At 48.9% G+C, this 23,710-nt stretch overlaps 2 protein-coding genes across 11 annotated transcripts in view; one reads left to right on the top strand and one right to left on the bottom strand.

The window, feature by feature from the left end:
• Window positions 1–201: 201 nt before the first annotated feature.
• Window positions 202–10,337, top strand: Cpsf4l (cleavage and polyadenylation specific factor 4 like). The gene is made up of 7 exons (XM_006970442.3): window positions 202–304; window positions 916–966; window positions 3,088–3,240; window positions 6,491–6,586; window positions 7,354–7,447; window positions 7,927–7,972; window positions 10,191–10,337. The coding sequence occupies exons 1-7, from the start codon at window positions 202–204 to the stop codon at window positions 10,335–10,337; spliced, it is 690 nt and encodes a 229-aa protein (XP_006970504.1).
• A 5,341-nt stretch (window positions 10,338–15,678) lies between these two features.
• Window positions 15,679–23,710, bottom strand: part of Mtnap1 (mitochondrial nucleoid associated protein 1) — an 11,820-nt gene continuing 3,788 nt past the window's right edge. For 4 of the 10 annotated variants that reach the window (XM_076543659.1, XM_076543660.1, XM_015993724.3 and 1 more), the window contains 3 exons: window positions 21,488–22,947; window positions 18,718–18,822; window positions 15,679–18,197 (listed from right to left, as the gene is read on the bottom strand). In XM_076543659.1, coding sequence (XP_076399774.1) covers window positions 18,064–18,197; window positions 18,718–18,822; window positions 21,488–22,940 — 1,692 coding nt within the window. In that variant the 5' untranslated portion in view covers window positions 22,941–22,947 and the 3' untranslated portion in view covers window positions 15,679–18,063. The remainder of the gene's footprint in view (window positions 18,198–18,717; window positions 18,823–21,487; window positions 22,948–23,710) is intronic. The other 6 variants (XM_076543663.1, XM_042283056.2, XM_076543664.1 and 3 more) reach the window with 4 other exon arrangements.

Below are 23,710 nucleotides of genomic sequence, written 5' to 3'. Positions count from 1 at the left end.
GTTGAGGCAGCTGTGGGGCCTCTGTGGTTCACTCAGAGTCATATGCAGTCACCTGACCACTGGCACCCTGAAGCAAGAGGTAACCTGGGGCAGAGGGGGCAAGCATCAGCCAGGGCCTGGCCCCTTAAGGGCTGATAGATTATATAGGAGCCACCTGTAGGGCCTCTAGCAGTTTGGCGTGATCCCAGTGAGAGACTGAAGATGGAGGAGGTCATCGCAGGGCTGGAAGGGTTCACGTTTGCCTTTGAGCAGGATGTGGAATTGCAGAAGGGCACTGGGCTCCTGCCTTTCCAGGGCATGGACAGTGAGTGGCAATGGCATGCTCCCCTACCCAGGTCCTTGCGGAGCTCTTCTCTCTGACTTCCTTCTGTCTCTCCTACAGGGCTTCTGGGTAGTTCACTGTCCAGGATAGAAAGGCAGATTTCCGAGCTCCCCACTGGCCTCCAGGGCTCCCTCCCTGGCTGCCCCCAAAGACTTGCACCTCCTCTCAGAGATGGGTTGAGTTTAAGTGGAATGTAGAGACTGGTTCTGGAAGTCAGGGGTCCGGGTGGGGGGAAGGGCTTGGGTAGAGGGTACCTTTGACCCCCAGTCGCCACAACGGGAGACAAATGACAGACGCTTCTGATGGCAGAAACTGTGGCCAGCAAGAGGCGGAGACAGGAGGATGGCTATGAGTTCCAGGCCAACCTGGACTGTAGTCAGACCTTGTCCCATAAACAAACAGAGAAACAAGTGAACAACACGAGGAACAAAAGCCCAAAGATGGCAGCCCGAGAGAATGCTTGGAGGGGGCGGGGCTCTCACAGATCCAAGCCCATAGGAGGCTTAGGTAGGACTAGCTGAGGAGGAACTTGAGGCTCCCTGGCAGGAAGCTCAGCTCTGGGGAAGCTATCATCTCTCTGTTTCCTTCTCCAGAGTCCAGCTCAGCTGTGTGCAACTTCTTCGCTAAGGGGCTCTGTAGGAAAGGTGAGTGAGGCAGCCTGGGCTGGGCAGAAGCAGGGATGGCTGTGTGGACCAGCCGGGGTGTGGGGGAGAGTGTGAGATTGGCACCTGGGGTTGGACACGATCCAGCCTCATGAGGAGAGCAGTGGCCTGGGGGTGTCCCACCCCTGACATATGTACCAGGGCAATGGGGCTACCCCATTCCCTTCTTTAAATTATGTGTACCTGTGCGTGGGTATACAAACGTGAACACGTGTGTCCTTGGAAACAGGTGTTGGATCGGTCTAGAACTGTAGTTACAGATGGTTACGAGCTACCTGCTGTGGGGCTGGGAACCAAACTCAGGTCCTCTGGAAGAGCGGCTGGTGTTCTTAACCACTGAGCCATCTCCCCAGCCCCGATATTCTCTTCCTATTGGAGGTAGTGGTGGGTCAGGGCCTTTGGCATGTGTTCTCAGTCTTCAGTCCTCCTCAGAGGACTTCCTCTTCCCAACCTTTTTAAGTGCCCCTTAAATTCAAGGTTGATTCCCCACCTTGAATCACCATGGAAACTGACCCATCATCCCAAGCTGTTTCTTCTGCCCTTAGGTAGTCTCTTGGGTGATAACCACTGCCTCTCTAGGATCTCCCTCTCAAATTCCTCCCCCAAATGTAGCCTGACTTGCCCCAAGGCTTCTGGCCCTCTCTTCTGGATTGTGGGTCACTTTGAGGTTCCTCCAACAGAAACATACAGTTGCCAAAATTCCTTACCCCTAATAGTAGGGTCCCCGCTCAAGCCTGCCTATGGATCCAGGTGAAGAGGTCCTTAGGGGGGGTGCCTTGGGGACCCTTAGTATTCCGTTCCTAAAAGTCAGGAGGGAGGAGATCAGGCAAGGAGGACCTGGAGCCTGTGTGTCCACTTCTGGATGTTTGGATGACACAGGAAATGTGCTCACTGGCCACCCAGGGCTCTGGGCAACCAGAACCTTCCAGGTCCATTACAGAGTCATCGGACTCAAAGGGACGGCTTCTTTCTTGCAAAGAAATCAAACTGCTATTGAGGAAGGTCGTAGCATCAGGGATGGCCAGAAGTGTGTGTACATGTGCATGGGGGAGGGGGAAGGGGACCTTAAAAAGGACGCCCTGGTCATGCATGAAATAAGTCCTGTTTGACACAACCTTCCGTTTCCGGTGGCAGTGTCTGCTGAATAAAGATACCGAGGTGGCCAAATCTAACTTTTCTAGTGCCTGACGGTTGTAAGCGTCACCTATTTCATGTCTGTGTTCTGTCCTGGATCTCGCTCTGTAGGCCAGGCTGACCTCAACCTCACAGAGATCTGCCTGTCTCTGCCTTTCGAGTGTGCTGAGGTTAAAGGTGTGTGCCGCCGCCACCACCCGGCAGGCTGTGTCGTTCTCAATATTTGAAGTCATGAATGCATGCTGAGCAGGTGCTCCACGGGTAGCCTAAGGTGCATTAGGCCCGTGACCCCAGCACGCATGCATAAACTGAGCATGGTGGGCCATGCCTGTAATCTCAGCACTCAAGAGGTGGAGGCAGAAGGATCAGAAATCCAAGGTCATTCTTGGCAACATAGTGATTTGAGACCAGCCCGGGCTGCATGAGACCCTGTTTCAAAAACTACGAGGGATGGTTCCACAGTTAAAGGCCCTTGCTTCTCTTGCACAGGACCCTGCTGCAATTCCCAGCGCCCACCTGGCAGCTCCCAACAGTCTGTAACTCCAGTTCTAGGGGATCAGATGCCTCTTCTGACCTCCGAGGGCTCCTGCACACATGTGCACATACACACACAAAAACAATTTTTTTTTAAACAAGGAAGAAACAAATCCCTCCCTGCAAACGTCACGAACACAACAAGCCCTTAGGGTTTGCCAAGAGCTGGGCTGGGTATGGCCATCGAGTGAGGTGACTGCTCTCTCATGGGGGAGGCATCCTGGAGGTTCCTGGGGGTTGGCTCTGGGAGATGGGCCCGCCATCTCTTAAGATAGCCTCTTGCCCAGGGTGGTCCTCTGCCCCTGTTCCATCCCTTCCTGGGTTGTCTAGGTGACGGGACACTGAGGTGACAAAGATGGAGGAGCAGCCTCACAGGCCCTGGGGACCCCTCTAGGCAGGCCAGGTGAGGCCTACAGCCCGTGCCGTGATCCGCAGGGATGCTGTGCCCACTTCGGCACGAGACGGGCGAGAAGATGGTAGTGTGCAAACACTGGCTCCGAGGGCTTTGCCGAAAGGGTGATGGCTGCAACTTCCTGCACCAGTACGACGTCAACAAGATGCCGGTGTGCTACTTCCACTCAAAGTTCGGTAATGCCCTGCCCGGTTCCTGGAGGTGGGGTGGGGTGGGTAGGGGTAGAAGAGGCCCAGAAGGCCAGCCTTGTCAGACTGAGCCCAAGCTGCCTGCTTCTCTGAACCCTAAGAAAACAGAACCAAGGCTGGGCCCAGTGGGGCATTACCTCTAATCGCAGCCCTAGAGAGACGGAGGCAGGAGAATCAGGAATTCATGGCCAGTCTCAGCTACAGAGAAGTTCAAGGGTAGCCTGGACTACATGAGACCTTGTCTGAAAACAACAATAACAACAACAAAACAATAATAAAAAAAATGGGGTCAGTTGAGGTGGTGCACAACTTTAATCCCAGCACTCAGGAGGCAGAGGCAGGCGGATCTCTGAGTTTGAAGCCACAGTAAGTTTCAGGCCAGCCATGGCTACACAATGAAACCGTCTCAAAAATAAACCAACATGGGGCAGGAGAGGTGGTTCGGTGGTTAAAAGCACTCCCTGCTCTTCCAGAGAACCTGCTTGGATTTGCTTCCCAGAGCCCATAGGGCAGTTGCCTGTAACTCCTGTTCCAAGGCATCTGATACCCTCTTCTGGCCTTCTCAGATTCCAGGCACACACATGCTTCACATACATACATGCAGGCAAAACACCCATACACATAAGATAAAAATAAACCTTTAAGGAACCAATAAAAAATAAAAGTAAAATGAAGGATGCAGATCTGAATCTGCCGTCTGTTAGTCTCAGCACGGCAGTTACCTCAAAGGGAAAAGAATATTGTTCCTCACTCCAGGCATGGCTAATCCACACCCAGATGCCTGTCAGGAATAGCCTTGAAAGACCCACTTCTCAATCCCTGCTGGGCCCCGTCAGGCCTCCCCGCATGAGATGCATTTGGTAGCTGTGCTCAGAATGGTCACCAGTACCCAGGAGGCACCCACACCCCGTCTTCTTCCTGCTCTCCTTCTATTTCTAACTTTTATTTTAGATGAAAATGTCATGTTACCTCCCAAAGGGGAAAGCCTGCATCACTCGTTAAAAAGAGAAGGTCACTGTGGATATAAAGCCACAAAGTTCAGAAGTCCAGTCCCTAAAATTATCCTGTGTGGTCAGGTCTGCTCCAGCCTCCCTTGGGGCCTCAAGTCCTTCTTGGTCATCCAAGGAGCTATTTAGGGCTGGTCCTCTTAAGTCACTGCCTAAAGCATTTTCACTTAGAAATGTCCTTTTACTCTCTCAACTCTGGGTTTCTTGGCTTGGTGATCAGATGCAGTACTGGAAACAGGAATGGGACCATGTTTGCCTGTAAATAATTCAGGGCAGATGTGTACACTCATGACTATATGTAATCCAAGGGTTTTTTTTTTAAGATTTATTTATTTATTATGTATACAGTGTTCTGCCTGCATGTATGCCTGCACCAGAAGGCACCAGATCTCATTGTAGATGTTTGTGAGCCATTATGTGGTTGCTGGGAACTGAACTCAGGATCTCTGGAAGAGCAGCCAGTGCTCTTAACCAATGAGCTATCTCTCCAGCCCAAGGTTTTGCTCTTAACAGTGAGTGAATATCTATAATACTACAAAATAATTATATAATTATATGCTAGGTGTGGTGGTACATGCCTTTAATCTCAGAACTCAAGAGGCAGAGAGAAACAGGTCGATCTCTGTGAATTTAAGGCCAGCCTGGTCTATGTAGAATTTCAGGCCAGGCAGTTTTATGTAGTGAGACCCTGTCTCAAAACAACAACAACAACAAAACCATGATAGTGCATGCTTGTAACCCTAGTTAGTATTTGGGAGGCCGAGGAAGGAGGATTCAAATTCAAAGGCTGCCCGAGCTACGTAGGATATCTTTTAAATATCATGTATGTGTGTATGTGTGTGTGTATCATTCTTCATTTTTCTTAGTCATACCACCTCCACTTTGAGATAGGGTCTCATTATGTATCCCTGGCTGGCCTCAAACTTACTATGTAAACCAGGCTGGCCTCAAACTCAGAGAGATCCATCTGCCTCTGCCTCCCGAGGAATGTGCCACCATGCCCTACACACACACACACACACACACACACACACACACACACACACATACATATATACACACACACACACACACACACACACACACACACACACACACACACACACATACATATATATACACACACACACACACACACACACACACACACACACACACACACACACACACACCACCCCCACGTACGTTGTTGAGGCCTGAAAGCCGGAAAGCACATTTGGTTAGAGCCAAGGATGTCTAGTGCTTGAAAGGAGTCAGGGTAGCTAAAAAGACAGAGTGGAGGCTGGAGTGTTGCTGCCACCTGCTGGCTGAGTGCAGCTATAGCAATGTGCAGCTGGGATGGACAGATATGGGTATACCAATCCTGGACCAATTTCTTCACCATCCCCCCTCCCCCAGGTGTTGACCAACCCTATGCATGAGGTCGTTTTGAGTCCTAAAGAGGCTCAAACCCAGGGGGCAGCACTCTACCAAGTTGGTTGAGGATGTGCCAATAAGTCCTTTTGGTGTGAGGGAGCTGAGTGAACAGATGTGGTACTTGCCTCTTCCTGAGGGCTGGCATACACATTTGTGAAATGGAAGGGCTGGAAAGGAGAGACAAAACTCTTAGGAATCAAGAGAGCCCTTCCTCAGGTGAAGCGTAGTCTTGTAGAAAAGCCCCGTGTATAAGATAACTCTCTGGCAGACCTTCTGAAGTTCCTGTTAACTCCAAAGAGCACACTTGTAGGCCTTGAGGGAGGGTGAAAGCAGAAATCTTCACAGGTTCTCCTCTGAAAGGAGACAGAACAGGTCACAATCTTCTCTCTGCTTCAGATCTGCCTGGGTGAAACCTAAAAGCTGCAGCTGGGGGCAGCCTGTGCCTACAAGGCTTCCCCCTTGTGGAAATGCTGTGACTTGGTTTACCGCATAGACACAGCACAGCCTAGGCCCGCAGCTAATACAGTTCCTCTGAAAGGTGCCCACTGGACCCAACCGGAAGCTCTACTCTGTCCTTGGTATTTCTTCCAAACCACCCCTGCCCCTCCTCGGGCTCTGGAAACAGTGGAGGGTTCACAGTGGCGATTACCAGAGAGTAACTTCCTCTTCCAGTGGCAGAGGTCTTCCAAAGATGGACAAATAGAAGATGGGTCAGGGGATTCCATGGGAGGGAGGGCCAAGGTGAACAGGGTGGGGATGCTGAAGTGGCCATAAGGGTGAGCTTGCTTATATACAAAGAATGACGGGCTTTTCAGGTTCCTGCAGCAACAAGGACTGCTCCTTCCTCCACGTGAAGCCAGCTCCCAAGACCCAGAGCTGCCCTTGGTATGACCAAGGGTTCTGCAAGGATGGTGAGAACTCCGTGGGCGGGGACGGGATGCACTGGGGGATGAGGGTGATCCAGATGGGGGTGCTCAGCAGGCGAGGAGGAATAGTCCCCGTGGGGGGTTTGTGCCGTATAAATGCCCCAGTGAAAAGCCTTTCTGAAGTTATCCAAGGCTTGTATGCCAGTGGGGAAATCTCCCGAGACGCTGGAAGATGCAGCCTGGCATAGGGCACAACAGGCTTCTCAGGCAGGGCTGGGGGATACATAGCCTACCATAGCCACCTCAATGGGTGGATGTGGGGCCTGGGCTGAGAAGCCTAGCAGAAGGTCTAGTCCCTGAGAGACACAGCTCCCAGGTGCTGAATGCCACTTAAGTTCTAGCCTTTCCCCTGCTCCCAGCCAAACTTAAAAGGTGGGGTCCCTAGGCCTTATGATCATGTGTCTTCCGGTGTGATTCTTAGCACTGGTTTGGGAGAGGCTGCTGGGAAAGGTGGCTTGAATAAGTTCTTACCTTCTTTGTGCTGGTGGAAGGCCAGGCTGGGCATGGAACCCAGGGCCTGGAGCATGGTCAACCTGTGTTTTACCATTGAACCACATGCCCAGCCCTTACCTGAGCCAAGGTTTCTACCCCTGTCTGTCTCCTGGCTTCAGGGACACCAATGGTAGGAAGGCTTCTTCACCCTATTTCCAATGGCAAGCCTACCACAGCATGCTTTTCCTCATGAGCTATCATGTATACCCCCTTCTCTGAATGAAGCAGACTCTCTCGGCCATTTGCTCTTTGTCTACTAGGTCCCCTGTGTAAATACCGCCATGTCCATCAAGCAATGTGTCCCGACTACTTCACTGGCTTCTGCCCCAAGGGACCTAAGTGCCAGCTTGGGCAGTAAGTATGATTCGTGCACTCCTCAGTCCACTCCTCAGTCCACTGGAGTGCTGGGCCCTACCATCTGGATCTAGACCCTTCTGGACCTCTTTGCCCTCAGTGGGAAATTATCTAGCAAGTATCTTCCTAGTGATTTTCATCACACACCCTGGAGGTCTGGGTGATGTTGGTTGCGTGGACTCCAGCTCTTTCCCTTAACACGTCCTTACCATGGGGCAGGTGTGTACCTCTCACAGGCTGTTCTAGAAATAAGCGGAAATATTTCCTATCATTGCCCGAGTCCTCTGCAGTTCTGTGTGGTGCTTAGGGTGACGCCTCCTTCCCTCGGGGCTCTGGCATGGGAAGTCTGCAGCAGGCTGGGGCCGAGCATGCTAATGAGCAGGGATAAAAGGCTAGCGCTGTCTCTAACACACATGCACAACGCTAACACACACTTTCCCTCCCTCTGTCCTGTTCCTCCCCACCCCCCTTCCCCCCAGTCCCAAGATGAGTGCCGCACTCCACCCCAGGATTGTGAAGGTAAGTGCAGCACTTGGGGGCCCACACGGTGTCTGTCTTTTGGCTCCCCCGCTTGTCTGTGCTTCCTAGCGCTGTACTATCCTCAGGAGACCCCACACTTTTGAGTCCCAATCCTGAAAAAGGTACATGTGGTCCTGTGGATGGGGCACCTGCATACCGAAGCCCCTCCCACGCTCCCCATGCTCTGCCATCTCTGCGCTGGGTAGGACCCCTCCATTATCACCCCGAGGCCTTCCTTTTCTTTAGCTGGGTAACACAGGCGTGGTTTCCTTCCTTGGCTTGTTACTGTGTTTTAAATTTTATTTCTTTACTTTGTGTATCTACGTGGATACCTGCATGCCACAGTCAATGTGTGGAAGTCAGAGGACAACTTGGGACAATTGGTTCTCTCTCTCTACCATCCGAGTCCCCAGGGAAGAGCTCAGGTCCTCAGGCTTGGCAGTAGGCACTTTTACCAACTGAGTCATCCTGACGTCCCACAGGAATGTTTTTCACTGACGAAAACCCAGGGCATACAGTCCAAAGTCAGTCTTCTGAATGAAGACTATGACAATTCATAAATTTCCCTGGTTCCAGGGAGACACATATTATCCCCATTGTTACCAGGTATCAGTGAGAACTCACTTCAGTGGTCAGCACACCACTATCTTCAGGCCATGCCCAGCCCATCATACTTCCCCACCCCCCACCTCAGTGCTGGAAATTGAACCCAGAGTCCTGGGTGGCTAGGCAAGTGTTCCATTACTGAGTTACAGCTAACACCCCCAGCCTCCTCATGCTTGTCTCCCCCGCCCCCTACCCCTTCCCTCCCACTTTCTTTCTTTTGAGGGCTTTTTTGTTTTTGTTTTTTAAAGACAGGGTCTCACTATTTAGCTCTGGTTGAGGTCTGGCTGGCCTGGGACTTGCTATGTAAACCAGACTGGTCGCAAATTCAGAGGTCCACCTGCCTCTGCCTCCCCAATGCTGGGATTAAAGGCGTGCACCATCACGCCTGGATAAAGGTTTTTTTTTTTTTTTTTTTTTTTTTTTTTTTTTTTTTTTTTTTTTTATAACTAGAGACCTGAGAATGGTTTTGAAGAGGTTGTGGGGAGGGCTGGAGACATGGTTCAGAGCAGGCACTGCTCTTAAAGAGGACCCCAGTTCAGTCCCCACCACCCAGGGGATCTGATCCCTCCAGCCTCTGCGGGCACCTGCGTGGACCTGCACAACCCACACACATACACGTACTTATTAAAGAACAAAATAAATCTTCAAAGGTTGGGGGGAAATGAGAAGACTGTTTTGTGTTGTGGGCTGATCTTCCAGGGCTTGGAGCAGCTTTATTGGACCAGCATCACACAGTCATCATCCGTACATTGCCTGTTTTGGTTTGAATGTGCTATGATCACTAAGTGTTGGGGTGGTGCCTAGTGGGAGGGCTCAAGCATCCTCATGGGACTAGATCCTGATGAAAGCGGTTGTTATGAACCAAGTTGGCTTTCCCGGCTTCCTTGCTCACCATATGACCTCTCTGCATGCACCTGCTCCCTCTTCACTTGGAATATCACAAGACCCTGCCCAGAAGCTGAGCAGACACACCTTCTAGGTCGTAGACCTCAGCCTACAGAACGTGAGCTTGGCAAACCTCTTTTCTTTGAAGTTACTGAGCTGGTAACTTCTTCCAAAGGCATGCTTTTGGTAGTTAAAAGTGTTAAAAACTCTGGGGAGGTAGAGGCAGGAGGTTTAGGTCAAAGCCACCCTTAGTTGCATCTTGAATTTGAGGCTAGCCAGAGTTACCTGGGACACTGTCTCAAAAATAAAATCTCTCTCTGTCTCTCTGGTGTGTGTGTATGTATGCTTAAGACATGTCATATGAAATTCTCAAAGAACTAATTAAAAAAAAAAAAAGGCCAGGTGGTGGTGGTATACCACCCAGCACTTTGGGGGCGGAGGCAGAGGCAGGCGGATTTCTGAGAGTTCAAGGCCAGCCTGGTCTACTGAGTGAGTTCTAGGTAAGGCTCCAAAGCTACACAGAGAAAACCTGTCTTGAAAAACAAATAACAACCACAACAAAAAGATATGTTGGGAACAGCAAAACAAACCAACGCCACCACCCTAAAGCAATCTCTCATGTCAAAATACAAAAAACAAACCCCCAAACCACAGAACACGGGTATTTGGGTGACCATGTCTACACAGGGAGTCTCTGGAGCAGGGTTTTCTCATGACATCACTCTATCTGCAGCTTGTCAACCAGCCAAGGAATCCAGCAACTCCAGCTTCTTCTGGCAACATTCTAGCAGCCCCCTCCCAGGCAAAGCCCATGGTGTACCATCAGAAGAGGTGGACCCTGCCTCCTGCCTGCAGCTCAAGGGCCCAGCCTGCACCATAGGTAAGTGAAGGAGCCCACAGGGCAGGGAGAGCCCTTCGGTCTGCTGAGGGCTGCAGGGGAGGGCCGAGCACCTAGGTGGAGACCATGACTCCACATCTGCAGCAGAGGAGGATGCCATGCTGGGGCTCGGGGATATGAACTGAGAGAACCGAGGGCCTGGTGGGGAGGTGCATGCCTGTAATCCCAGCATGCAGCAGGTTGCGTCTACAGGACTGACTGCAGCAAGTCTGAGGCTCATTTAATCTACATAGCGAGCTCCAGGACAGACAAGGCTACATACAGAGTGAGTCCTTGTCTGAAAAGAAAACTGAACTGCTGGGCATGGTGGTGTAGACCTTTGATCCCAGTGCCGAGGAGGCAGAGGCAGGCGGATCTCTGTGAGTTGAAGGTTGCCTGGTCTACAGAGCGAGGTCCAGGTGTACTAGGGCTGCATAGTAAGACCCTGTCTCAAAATAATTAACTAAAATATAAAAAATAAACAATGCCTTTATGAGGTAGATTACTATCTGTCCTGCACTGTGATTTTTCTCTTTAACCAAACAATCAGATAGTGCACTCCTTTAATCCCAGCACTTGAGAGGCAGAAACAGGCGGATCTCTGTGAGTTCTAGGCCAGCCTGGTCTACAAAGAGAATTCTAGGACAGTCAGGGCTGTTACACAGAGAAACCTTGTCTTGGGGGAAAAAATTTGGAGGCAGGAGGATCAGAAGTTCAAGGTCATCCTTGGTTATATAGAGAGGCACTCTGGGCTACACAAGACCTAGTTTCAAAAAGAAAATACAGTTTCACCAGAATGCTAGGTAGGAGGGCAGAACCCTTTATTTTCTTGTATGTTTGACTTATGAACTTTGAAAATCAAGAAATACCTTGTCTGCAATCTGGGAGCTGAATGTGAATCCTAAGTCTCTGTCTTTTGGGTCCAGATCTTGCAATAATTCCCATAATGGTCTCAAACTGCTGCACTTGCAAGGTCTTCCCACCTCAACCTCCTGAACAAGACCCCTGAGAGGCTGGAGAAGCCAATACATTCTTTAGAAAACCAGCCTGTGGTTCCCTGGACATGCGGGGACTTTTCTTTGGAGAATTGATAAAAAGGTATAATCTTAACTTTCTCTCTTTTCTTCAAAACCCAGGCCACCATGCCAGTGAAGAAAGCTGCACCAGCTGGAGCCATCAAAACCTAGCCTCTAGCAAGGGAGCTGGAAGTCCTCCTAGTGACGGGGCTCCATGGCCTCACCAGGGAATTCTGCACATAGTGGTCCAGTGAGCCCCATCAGCCCGGTGAGATACAGGATGCAGAAACCACCTACAGCATCTAGCTCATTTCAAACCTATCCTGTGCCTGAACAAGCTGCCAAAAATTAGAGCAGGCAGAGGTCAGCTGACTGCGGGAGGGAGGGGTCATCTGTGACCAGTGGAGCAAAGGGCACTGAACTCCACCAGGTCAGTCGGTACCCTTGCTCAGCTCCCAGGCTCTTGTAGACCGCTCTGGGTCAATGGCCTCTAGTGCTCCCCAAAATGGGCAATGCAATCAAACAGTTGCTTTGAGCTCGACAGCTGTTTGCCTGTATGTGTAAATTTGAGAATATATTGTGTCTTATGTGAAGCTGTATTAATCCCCCGCCCCCGACACACACACACACACACACACACACACACACACACACACACACACACACACACACACAGACTTTTTTAAACACCTCTACCCACTGAGCCATCTTTTCTGGCCCTGGAAATAAATATTTTATTTTATTTTTGTTTGTTTGTTTTTTCCAAGACTGGGTTTCTCTGTGCCTTTTCTTTTCTTTTTTTAATGATGTGTCAAAACAGCCACCTTAGAGAGACCATGGTGGGAGTATGAACTGGCTGATCGTATTGAATCCATTCAAGGAAGCCTAGAAAAAAAGCGATTAGCTTCTTTTTCTTTTTAAAATGAAGTCTGGGATCCCAGTACAGAGAGAGGGTGCTCCCCATGGACTGTGGCATGGTTACATGGATTCCATGTATTCATGGCCTGTCTTCTCTGCTCAGTTAAACCTAATACCTTCGCAGACACACCCAAGGGTGTATCTCCTAGGTGACTGCAGCCAAGCTGACATAGAAGATTCCCCCTCACAGGGGGATTAGGCATGGACATATAGAAAAGGCTTATCCCACTGAGCTAAGGCAGTGACCAGGACAGCAGTCTCCACCATGACGAAGCAGACACAATGCCATTTATTTACTGGGAAGAAGGGGCAGCTAAGTGGACTTTTCCAGTACAGAGAAAGGCAGCTTGCAGAAGGACTAGGTGGAGGATGGCTACCTAGCCTCCTTCAGCGTGAGGGCTTTGATGAGGCAATGCATAACACAGGGCCCAGGGGCCAGTTTGAGGGTTCTGCTACCCTTTTGAATCACTTTAGGATGCTATGTGATAGTTTTCAGCCACGTAGGAAAACTGCCTAACCTCTTCTAGCCCGCTTCCTCAATCTAGAGCACAAGCAGCCACGTGCCCAGGCTGTCATGCAGGTAAAATGACCCAGTGCACGTGACAGAACTCTGCAGGACTCCTGGCACCAGCATGCACCCATGAACTCCACCAGGTCAGTCGGTATCGGTTGCTCAACTCCCATGCTCTTGCGGACCGCTGGTCTTAGCTGGTCCAAGTGTGGACTGCTGTGGAGCTGCTCCTGCAGGCTCAGCTATAAAATGATGATCTGAATGAGTCCCTGTGGTGCTTTGAATGAGAGTGGTCCCCACAGGCTCATATAATTGAACGTTTGGTCCCCCTAGTTTGTAGAAATGTTTGGGAAGGATTAGGACGAGGTGTGTCATTGGGGGGTGGGTTTTGAGGTTCCAAAAGCCCATACCATTTTCACTTAGTCCTCTCTATCCCTCTCTGCCTCATGGTTGTTGTCTCAAGATGTGAGCTCTCAGCTACTGCTCCAGCACCATGGCTGCCTGGCTGCTGCCACATTCCCTGCCATGATGGTCATGGACTCACCCTATAAGCCCCTATAATCCCTTCTATAAGTTGCCTTGGTTAGGGTGTCTTAGCAGAGCAGTAGAATAGAAAAGTAACAGTCCCTCCCTATCAGCCGTCCCTTCTTGGGCTGGACAGGCACACATCTCTGCAGGAAAGGTCAAATGTGTCCCAATTTAAGAGTTCAGAACAGAGGCCCAGGGCACCTATACCACCTGCCCCATGGTGCTACCAACTACTTCCCTGAGGGTGGAAGAGGTGAATGATCCCCCAGATTATATATATAACTTTTTTAAAAATATTTTCATTATCTGGCTGGGCGGTGGTGGTGCATGCCATTAATCCCAGCACTTGGGAGGCAGAGCCAGAAGGATCTCTGAGTTCAAGGCCATCCTGGGCTACAGAGTGAGATCCAGGACAGGCACCAAAGCTACATAGAGAAAACCTGTCTTGGAAAAACAAAAAACAAAACAAAACAAAAAATATTTTCATTATGAAAAGTGAAATAAGAGAAACTTTCTCATTAAATTTAAGATAGCCTGTGAATAACATAAGTGATATCTTGCTTTCTTGATACAGGGTCTCATGTAGCCCAGGCTGTCCTCAATCTCACTATAGAGTTGAGGGTGACCTTGTCTCTAACTCCCAAGTGATAGCCACACATCTAGTTCCACTGTGTTTTATTTTTTGTGGTGCCAGGGAACCGAACCCATGGCCACCAGTGACATGCACTCTTCCTCTGAGCTCTCTTAACCCTTAAAGTAGCTTTTAAGTTCTCATTATGTAGTTCAGACTGTCCTTGAACTTGGGATCTTCTTGCCTCAGCCTTCCAAGTGCTGGGATTACAGGTGTGTTTCACCAGGCCTGGCTTAAGATTCAGCATTGATTTTGTTGTTGATGCTGGTGATCATACCCAGGACCTCATTCATGCTAGGGAAGAGCTACCTCTGGGCTATACCCCCAGGCCCTGACTTTTTCTTACATTTGTGTGGGGGTGGGTAGGGGGGGAAGAGAGACATGCACACCACATTCTAGAGGTCAGAGAACAATGTGTGGGTGTAGGAGGTGGATCTCTCCCTCTACTATGTGGGTCCTGGGGGAATCAAATTCTAAATTTGTTTATTTGTGTGTGTGTATTTTGCCTGCATGTATGTGTATGGACTATACACATGCCTAGTGCCCTTGGGAGTTCAGAAAAGAGTGTAAGATCCCCTGGGACTGGAGTTACAGATAGTTATGAGGTGCCAAGTGGATGCTGGAAATGGAACCCAACCCCCCCCCCCCCACGAGCAACAAGTGCTCCTAACTGCTGAGCCATCTCTCTAGCCCCCACTTTTAGTAGCTAAATAATTTTGTTATTGGAAAAAACCGTTTCCTGTAAACCTGAGTGCTGGTATTACAGCTGTAGGTCACCACACCTGGGTGAGTTACAATTACACTGACCGATGTCAACCAAACCCTTATTAACGCAGGCTCTCACTCTTGTCCTACACCTGGTGAGATGACATGCTTCAGGGCTGGACAGGTCATTAAACAAATATCACTTCTAACCAGAAGGTTAAAGTATCAGAAAATTCCATTTACCACAGTAAACAGCTTATAGTCCTGAAGATATGGTCCTTACTGTGAAGAAAAGGGCTTCTCCCCTTGGTAAAAATCTCCAGGCAACACAATTTCCCTGTGGCCTACCTCTGTATTTAGGTATTAAAGGGAGGCAGTGGTGTGTGTGTGTGTGTGTGTGTGTGTGTGTGTGTGTGTGTGTGTGTGGTGAGACTCTCAAGGTACAACACAGCATATGAGAGAAAAAGTGTTTTGTGCTGGACAGTTTTATGTCAACTTGGCACAGGCTAGAATCATCAGAGTGGAGGGAACCTTATTTGAGAAACTGCCTCATAAAATCAGGCTGTGGGCATGCCCATAGGTCATCAGTGATTGATGTGGGAGGGGGCAGCTCATGGGTGGGGCCACCCTGGGCTGGTGGGCCTGGTTCTCTAAGAAAGCAGAATCAGCAAGCCATGAAGAGCAAGCCAGTAAGCAGCACCCTCTATGGCCTCTGCATCAGCTCCTGCCTCCAGGTTCCTGTCCTGCTTGAGTTCCTGTTCTGACTTCCTTCAGTGATGAACAGTGTTGTGGAAGAATGACTTATATCTGGCCTGGTGGCCCACACCTTTAATCCCAGCACTCTGCAGACTGATCTCTGTGGGCCAGCCAGGGCTACAGTGTGGACCCTTTCATATATATATATATATATATATATATAGCACAATATGATGGCTTTACTCTTCTCCACCCAAGATTAACAGCTTGCCTGCCCCATTTCTTCTCTTAAACTCTAATAAAATTGTTCTCCAAAAAGGAAAAAGAGGAAAGGAAAAGGTGGTTTCAGCCGCTTTATTACTCGCACCCTCCCGCCCCAGCACACATTTAAAGACGCGCTGCTGCAGCTGTCTGTCACGCCCTCGGCGGCCCCGGCCGTGCTCAGCATTACTTGCGCCAGCGCTGCAGCTCTTGGGACAAACAGAGACAAATGTGAGACCCTGGGAGGGCATCTCTTACTGGCTGTTTCTATCTCCGCTTTTTTAATATTTTTGTTTCATAAACTTAGAAATCTTCTTGGGCCTAAGACCACCCAGCTTCTAGCTCCAGAGATGAACAACAAAAAAGGCCAAGTCAGGTGCATAACCCCAGCAGCACCCAGGGACGGGGGTAGGACAGGAGCAACTTGGGCTAGAGAGAGACCCTGTCCCAACACTGAAAGGTCACATCTACCATGACTGTTACCACAGCAGGGGCCAAATAACCCTTTGGGTTGGTTCAGCTTGGAGCAAGCACTGCCTTTAGGGAGACACGATTTGGTTTTGGGACTTCTCATTGGTACTGGGATCCGGTGTTTCACTCACAGCCCAATGCCTGGTACACGAGCTGGTGTCCATGGCATGATGTTCAGCATGCAGAGGTGTGCTGCAGACCCACGCATGCTGGGTCACCTGCCCTCCGGAGAGCCAATACACCGAGTTTTCATCTGAAATAGCCTAGGCTCCTGCTACCTGGTAAATTATGGAAAAATACTAAACTTTTTCTGGGAAGTCTCCAAAGAACTATGAGTTTTTTTCCCCTAAACTCTCTAAGTCTATTTTTTTAGACCAGGCTGGCCTCGAACTCAGAAATCCACCTGTCTTTGCCTCCCCAGTGCTGGGATTAAAGGCATGCACCACCACTGCCCTGCTCTTTTTTTTTTTTTTAACATTAAAAAAGATTTATTAAATAAGAGTTTTTGCCTACATGTATGTATATGCACTACATGTATGCCTGGTGCCTGCAGAAGTCAGGACAGTGTGTTGGATACTCGGGAACTGAAGTTATGAATGTTTGTGAGCAGCCATGTAGGTGCTGGGAACTGAACCTAGATCCTCTGTAAGAGCGACACATGTTCTTAACCACTGAGCCATCTCTCCAGCCTCCAGATGTTTTTTTTTATAAGTGATTTATTTTTATTTTATGTGCACTGGTGTAGGCATGTGTGTCTCTGGGGTCCCTGGAAGTGGAGATATAGACAGTTGTGAGCTGCCATGTGGGTTCTGGGAATTGAACCCAGGTCCTCTGGAAGAGCAGCTAGTGCTCTTAACCACTGAGCCATCTCTCCAGTCCCCAGATCTGTTTTTATACCATTTAAATGAACAAAAGTTATCTTGAGTTATGAGAAAAGAAATTTTTGCATTTCCTTCCTGGTCAGGACTTCGCATGAGTTCAACTGTAACTAAACAGGCAATACGGTCTGGTGTTCTGAATTCATTCCCCTCCCACCCCAGCCTCTTGAATGATGGGATTATAGGCACATACTAGCATGTCTGGTTCAAGGAGCTTGTTTTTAAGCATTGAAGGTAGCCAGGCTCAGGGGCTGGAGAGATGGCTCAAAGTTAAAAGCACTTGTTGGATTTTCCAGAGGTCTTGGGTTTGATTCCCAGCATCCACAAGGCCCCTCAAAACTACCTGTAACTCCAGTTCCAGGGGATCAGATGCCTTCTTCTTCTTCTGACCTCCATGGACACCAGACATGTACTTGGTATACAGACATGCAGGCAAAACACATAAAAAATAAAATGAATTAAATTAAAAAACAAAAAAGCCAGGTGGTGGTGGTGCATGCCTTTAATTCCAGCACTCAGGAGGCAGAGGCAGGCCTGCTTTACAAAGCAAGTTCCAGGACAGCCAGAGCTGTTAGACAGAAACCCTGACTTGAAAAAAACAAAACAAAACAAAAAACCAAAAACAAACCCAAAGCATACAGACTCTAGCCAGGAGTGGTAGCATGCTCTGTCATCCTAGCTCTTGAAGGCTGAGGAAGGCGGAGTGAGAGCTTGGGGCCAGAGGCCCGGGCAGGAGTGCTGAGGGTCAGTCTAGCCTGATCTGCACAGGGAGACCCAGTGAACGAAAGGATAGATGGAGCTGCTGTGTCTTAAGCACATGGACTATTCTGTTTCTCCTGCTCTAAGTGGCAGAAAGCCCTTCTATCCCACTGAGAACTCTCAGGCACCAAGGAGGGCACCTCTCCCTAGCAGGGATGCATATAAAGCAGGAAAAACCAACAAACCCAAGGCCTCCAGCCCACCACCATATCACTAATGGGCACAGCAAGAGCAGTCATGTAAATGTAAGTCAAATCTTGGAGACCTTCAATGGAGTCCCAGAGCCCGGGGGACAGCTCGCTCATCAGGGCTCCTGGATACTCCCACCAGAGCCCCAAGGGAGGTGACGAGTCACTTAAGCTACCGATGATGACGGCTTACTCATTTGCTTGAAGCTCCAACTACAACACAGGATGAAGTAGCCAGCGAAGAGCATTGTGAGGCCTCCAACACTGCTCTTCTTGATGGTGGTACTGCACCTCACCCAGCCTGTGCAAAGAGAGGCAGATCACGTGGTCAGTGGCCAGGGTGTGGCCCAGAATGTTCGCACTGTTCAAGTCAGCCCTGTTAGCTTAGGTAATGAACTCTAACTCACACAACCTAAGTGCCTGTGTAAGTGTGGGCTCTACAAAGTATATACATTCCCAGAGACGACGACAAGGCTAAGCTGAGGAGGGCTTGAGTTAATTCAGATCACACATCCCAACGTTGGGAGCTGGGTTAAACTCTGGAGCATGCAGATGACTACGACTGGTTAGCTGAGGTTCAGCATTGCCTTGGCTGACCACTGTGGGGGAGGGGCAGGGGGCAGGGGTGTGTTTTAAGAAGTGGGAGCTGCTGCTCTGTTAGCTTTGGGGTTCTGAATGACACCCGACTCTGAAACGGAAACAGACGGAGAATGTCAACCACTGCTTTCTCTTCTCTTTGGTTAAACAGCCTCCAGTGGAGAAACTTCTCCACGGGCCTGCAGCCAGCCAGAGAGCCCACCGGTCCATAACAGCAGCCTCACCTGTGTGCACAGCTCCCAAGAGCCTCGTTAGAGGGAAGCTGGAGGTTGTAAGCGCCAGGGGTTCCGAACTCCCGCTATCAGCCGAACTTCGTCCCAACCAAGGAACTACGGTTCCAAACACAAGTCACTGTGACAGTCCATCTAGAATCACTCTTCCCACCACGCAGCCGCAAGTCCTAATGGCTAGGCCTCAGGAAAAGCACACCCCTGACAGATGGATCGATGAGCACCTCCCTGGGCTGCAGTTAAGCTACACACTGAAGAAAAATCCGCCTCAGGTCAAACGCTCTTATTGACAGAGACCCTGCACTGTGATAAATGCACTGCCTGCCCCTAAGTGTGCGCATGCCTGGTCAAACCACGTTTTATCACCTGCGGAGATTTTAGCAAGAGGTATGTATGACTTTCTACTACAGGTGGAGATGCATGTACCCTGAAATGCATGGACCAAAGAGTTTAGATTTTGGCCTGAGAAGCATCTTGGACCATCTACATATGTATAAGGAGCTATTTTAGGCCCCAAACCCAGAACCAAATATGGAATCTCTCTGTTCTCTGCTCCCTACCCCACTGGTGACTGAGCCTAGGATCTTATACATGCTAAAAATGCATGTCCATGTGTCCTCTACCACTGAGCTACATCCACAGCCCCCAAATTCATCTTTGTTTCTGGTGAATTTGTCAGATGAAGACTTTTTTTAAGCATGACTGTTTTGCCTGCGACCCTCCATGTGGGACTGGGCTCGGGATCATCTCCTCGCCAGGACTGTAGATGCCCGTGTCGGCATTCAAGAGGCTGTTGTTTGGGAGCCCCGTGGACCTGACTTAGGGACCATCGACACACCTTAGAAAGACCCCGACTCCCTGTCACAGTCATCTTTATTTGTCTGTTCTGTGCCCCATGGCCACACCTTGGTTGACCTTCCATCACACTGACACATGAGTAACCAGTAGAAACAGAAAAGAAGGTACACGTTTCTATTTCATGTGTTCCCCTGTGCTCAAGTCAGGCAGTGATCCCTACTGGTCATGGTTTTCCAGTCTCGTTTTGGCTTGTCAAGAAAAAGGATAAATTAGCTGGGCAGTGGTGGTGCACGCCTTTAATCCCAGCACTCAGGAGGCAGAGCCAGGAGGATCTCTTTAAATTCGAGGCCAGCCTGGTCTACAGCACGAGATCTAGGACAGGCACCAAAACTACACAGAGAAACCCTGTCTCAAAAAAAAGGAGTTCGAGACCAGCCTGGGCTACAGAGTGAGTTCCAGGAAAGGCGCAAAGCTACACAGAGAAACCCTGTCTCGAAAAACAAAACAAAACAAAAGAATAAATTAAGATAGATGGGGTAAGCAGGTGTGGTGAAGGCTGCTGTGGACACAAAAGTGCTCAATGATCTTCTTACCTAACAATGGAAAGCACACCTTGGGGACCGGGACAGAGGGCTCCAGCAGCTGAGAGCACTTGCTACTCTCGCAGAGGACTCAGTTTTGGTTCCCAGCACCCATGTAGTGGCTTGTAACCATTTTGAACTATGGTTCCTAGGGATCAGACACCCTCTTCTGGATTTCATGGGTAACTGCATGCATGTGGTGTACATGGTACATGAACTCATGTGAGTTCATGTACACATATACATTACCACACATACACATTTAAAAAAAATCTTTAAAAACCAAAAAACACATTGGCATCCAAGGAATCACAGAGTACATATTTGTGCAGGGCCAAAGTCTCTTAAATCCCAACAAGAAAAAGAAAATCATGGGGCTGGAAAGATGGCTGAACTGGTAAGTAATGCATACTGCTCTTCCAAGAGGATCTGGGTTCAGTCCCAGCACCCTCATCTAGCAGCTCACAACCACCTGTAACTCCAGCTCCAGGGAGACTGATGCCCTCTTCTGGCCTCCACAGGCACTGCACTCATGTGCACATTTTACCCCAGTATCTACGCATACTTGAAAACCCAAAACCAAAACCAAAACAATAAAAAGACCAGTCATAAAGCCTGGAGATAGACTTCAACTCCAAACACAGACTGTAACCTGTCGAAAACTACCACTGTCAGGCTGAGGTCTCAGACGTGCTGGGAATTGGGTGGTACCATGACTTTTTATTTTCTCTAGTTGTCCAAGCGGGGCTCACTTCCAGGTACAAGTTTAGGTAAGTTGACTGAAAGAAACTGAGCCGAGATCATGAACGGAGCACAGAGGACCCATTCTCTGCACCCACAGGCCCTTCTCCTCTTCCTGTCAATCAGCAACACTGGAATCTAATCTCCTACGGCCTTTCCCATCAGGCTCAGCAACACTGGAATCTAATCTCCTACGGCCTTTCCCATCAGGTTTCCTTTTTCTTTTTTTCTTCAAGACTGTGTTGCCCTGGTTGTCCTGGAACTCTTTCTGTACATCAGGCTAGCCTTGAACTCAAAGATCGCCTGCCTCTGTGTCCAAGTGCTTGGGATTAAAGGCATGTGCCTCCCATGCTCTGAGCTTATCCATCGAACTTCTATTGGGCCTCTTTCCAGTACAGAAACTTAACTGCTATCAGGATCAGCAGCCTGCCCGAGTCTAACCCTCAACTCTCAACGGAGAAGGAAGAAGGAACATTACAATCAACCCTGGACTGAGAGTTCTCTTTTGTCAATTAAGTCAAGTGTCAGGTAGACTGTGTAGGTGAGAATATGTTAACTGAATGAAAACAAGTAATTCTCACCCCTATTCCAAAGGCAGAGCATTCTGGAGGGGCAGGATGGTCCTTGCAAACGCGCCTGCTTACCTTTTGAGATACTCGCACCCTGGGAAGTGGTAGGAGGAGGCATGTGAGACACTGAGTTCCAATGCTGAGGCCTCCTTGGCAATACTCCTAGACCAACGTAACCAGGATAGAGTTCTGGAAACCACTCCAGTCCCACGGACCGGGGAGGAACCTCTGAGTCAGCAGCAGCAACATGACTGATGAGGGAGCTTCTAGAAACAGGGTACGGAGCTGAATATGATGGTATGTGGTACCCTGTCTGGGCTGCATGGGGTTGGCGGAAAGACGTGGGTTCCAGAACGTCCCTCTTGCTTCCCACTAATAGCGGTATGGCAGGGACTTGACTCTGGCCATAGAATTGGGTTTTGTCTTCTGGAGGAGACTTCACAGCCAGAGAGGTGAGGCACTGGCGCCCTGATTCTGGTATAGAGAGAAGCTTATTCGAAGTTCCCTCTGGTGGAGTAAATACGTCCAAAAGTGCAAGGGCTGTCTCTGCTTTTGCCTTTGTGGGGGAAATGGGGTCCTGACCACCAAGGCCTAAGTAAGCCTGTTCCTGTACTTCTGTGGCAGACATGCTGTTCCCAGTATCTCCCTTGCTACGGCACACTTCTGCTCCGAGGCCAAGTTCCTGGTGCTCTCTGACTTGTGTTTTAGCCAGTGGAGCGGGATGAAGGCCCAAGAGGAGTGATTCTGACTTCTGCTGAGTCTCAGCATTGGCAGGGTTGGGAGAGACTCCTGAGAGGTGGCCTCCGTCTCGGGAAATGCTTCCCCTGCTCAACACTGAGGATCCTCCTCTCGGAACCCCATGGCTGCCATTCTTTGGAGAATGACAATCACTAACAGGCACATCTAAGAATTTTGCCAGAAGCTTCTGTCTTTGGGGATCGAGTGTGTCCAATTTCAGACTGGCAGAAGTGGCTGGTTTAGCATGAGGCTGAGCTGAGGAGTATGTTCTATCTTGATTAGATAAAACTGGTGCCATTGAGCCCACCCGTACAGACGCTTCGGTCTCTGAGGGATGACATGGACTTCCCTTGGATCCAGTCACATCTCTGGCAAGTTCTTTCTCAGGAGAGGGGGTGTCTGATGCACGAGTCACCTTTGGCGTGGCATGTTTGGGTGCCTGGAAGGAGGGCTGATTTTGATCTCTGGCTTCTCCTCCTGCCTCTGCTGTACCCGCTCTTTCCAAGACATCCGCCGGCAGGGGAAAGGTGGCAGCTGTCCATGCTGATCTGCCCTTTTCTGATTTCACATTTCCTTTCACACTCTCTGTCTCTAGCCCTTTCCTTTTAGCTTTGGTTAGGTCTTTGGTAGGCCTCTTCTCTTTTGTAGCACGTGAAAGTGTAGCTGGCTTGGACTGATACACTTTTTGATCAGCAGATATCATCTTACAGTGTGGCAAGTGGGTTTTTAATCGCTTAAATGGCTTCTTACAATAAGGACACACTTCCATTCTGGGACCAGCATCACCCATCCTCTTCCTGGAGAGACAATGAAGAATACAGAGTAATGATTTTATGCATAGATTTTTAACTTTTTATTTTGTTTGCCTTTAAGATAGGCTCTTGTTTTTACATTTAAAAAAAAAGGAAGAATACTATAGAATTGTAGTACATGAAATATATAGAATATACAAATTCACAGAAACAGAAAGATTAGACGTTATCTCAAGACAGAGAAGAAAGGAATATAGAGCAATGATTTCCTAAGTACAGAATTTCTGTTTTGTGTGATGGAAAAACCCCACAAATGGACAGTAGTATCATGACATAATATCATGAATGTAATAAATCAATACAATATCATAAATGTAATTATTGAATGGATAATCCAAATGTAATCAATGAATACCACAAATGTAATTAATATCATGAATGTAATTAATGAATTTCATGAGTGTAATTTAAAAAAAAATTAAAAAAAAAAAAAAAAAGAAAAGCTCTCGTGTAGCTCAGGTTGGCCTCAAATTCACTATGCAGCCTGGTCTACGTAGTTCCAGGACAGCAGAGTTACATTAGTGAGACTATCTCAAAAAAACCCAACAATAACCACAACAAAATCAAACCAGAAGATTTAAATCTAACTAATTAATGCTTAGTCAAAGGCAAAGACATTAAAAATGTCAGCCAGAATTCAATTTTGTTATTATGTCAAGAGGAGGTTACATAAATTTAATGAAATGGTTTAAAAACCCTTACACATGAAAAAAGGAACTACTTAGGGCTTTTAAGAGCAGTTGAGTGT

The sequence above is a fragment of the Peromyscus maniculatus genome, chromosome 8, assembly GCF_049852395.1.
Source record: "Peromyscus maniculatus bairdii isolate BWxNUB_F1_BW_parent chromosome 8, HU_Pman_BW_mat_3.1, whole genome shotgun sequence".
NCBI lineage: Eukaryota > Metazoa > Chordata > Mammalia > Rodentia > Cricetidae > Peromyscus > Peromyscus maniculatus.
This window is presented reverse-complemented; position numbering and strand designations above follow the sequence as displayed.

Excerpts from the sequence above, each read along its gene's own strand:
- Cpsf4l (XM_006970442.3), top strand. The coding sequence starts at position 202 with ATGGAGGAGGTCATCGCAGGGCTGGAAGGGTTCACGTTTGCCTTTGAG. Across the intron at positions 967-3,087 it reads TAAGGGGCTCTGTAGGAAAG|GGATGCTGTGCCCACTTCGG; the intron begins GTGAGTGAGGCA and ends CGTGATCCGCAG. Across the intron at positions 3,241-6,490 it reads CTACTTCCACTCAAAGTTCG|GTTCCTGCAGCAACAAGGAC; the intron begins GTAATGCCCTGC and ends CGGGCTTTTCAG.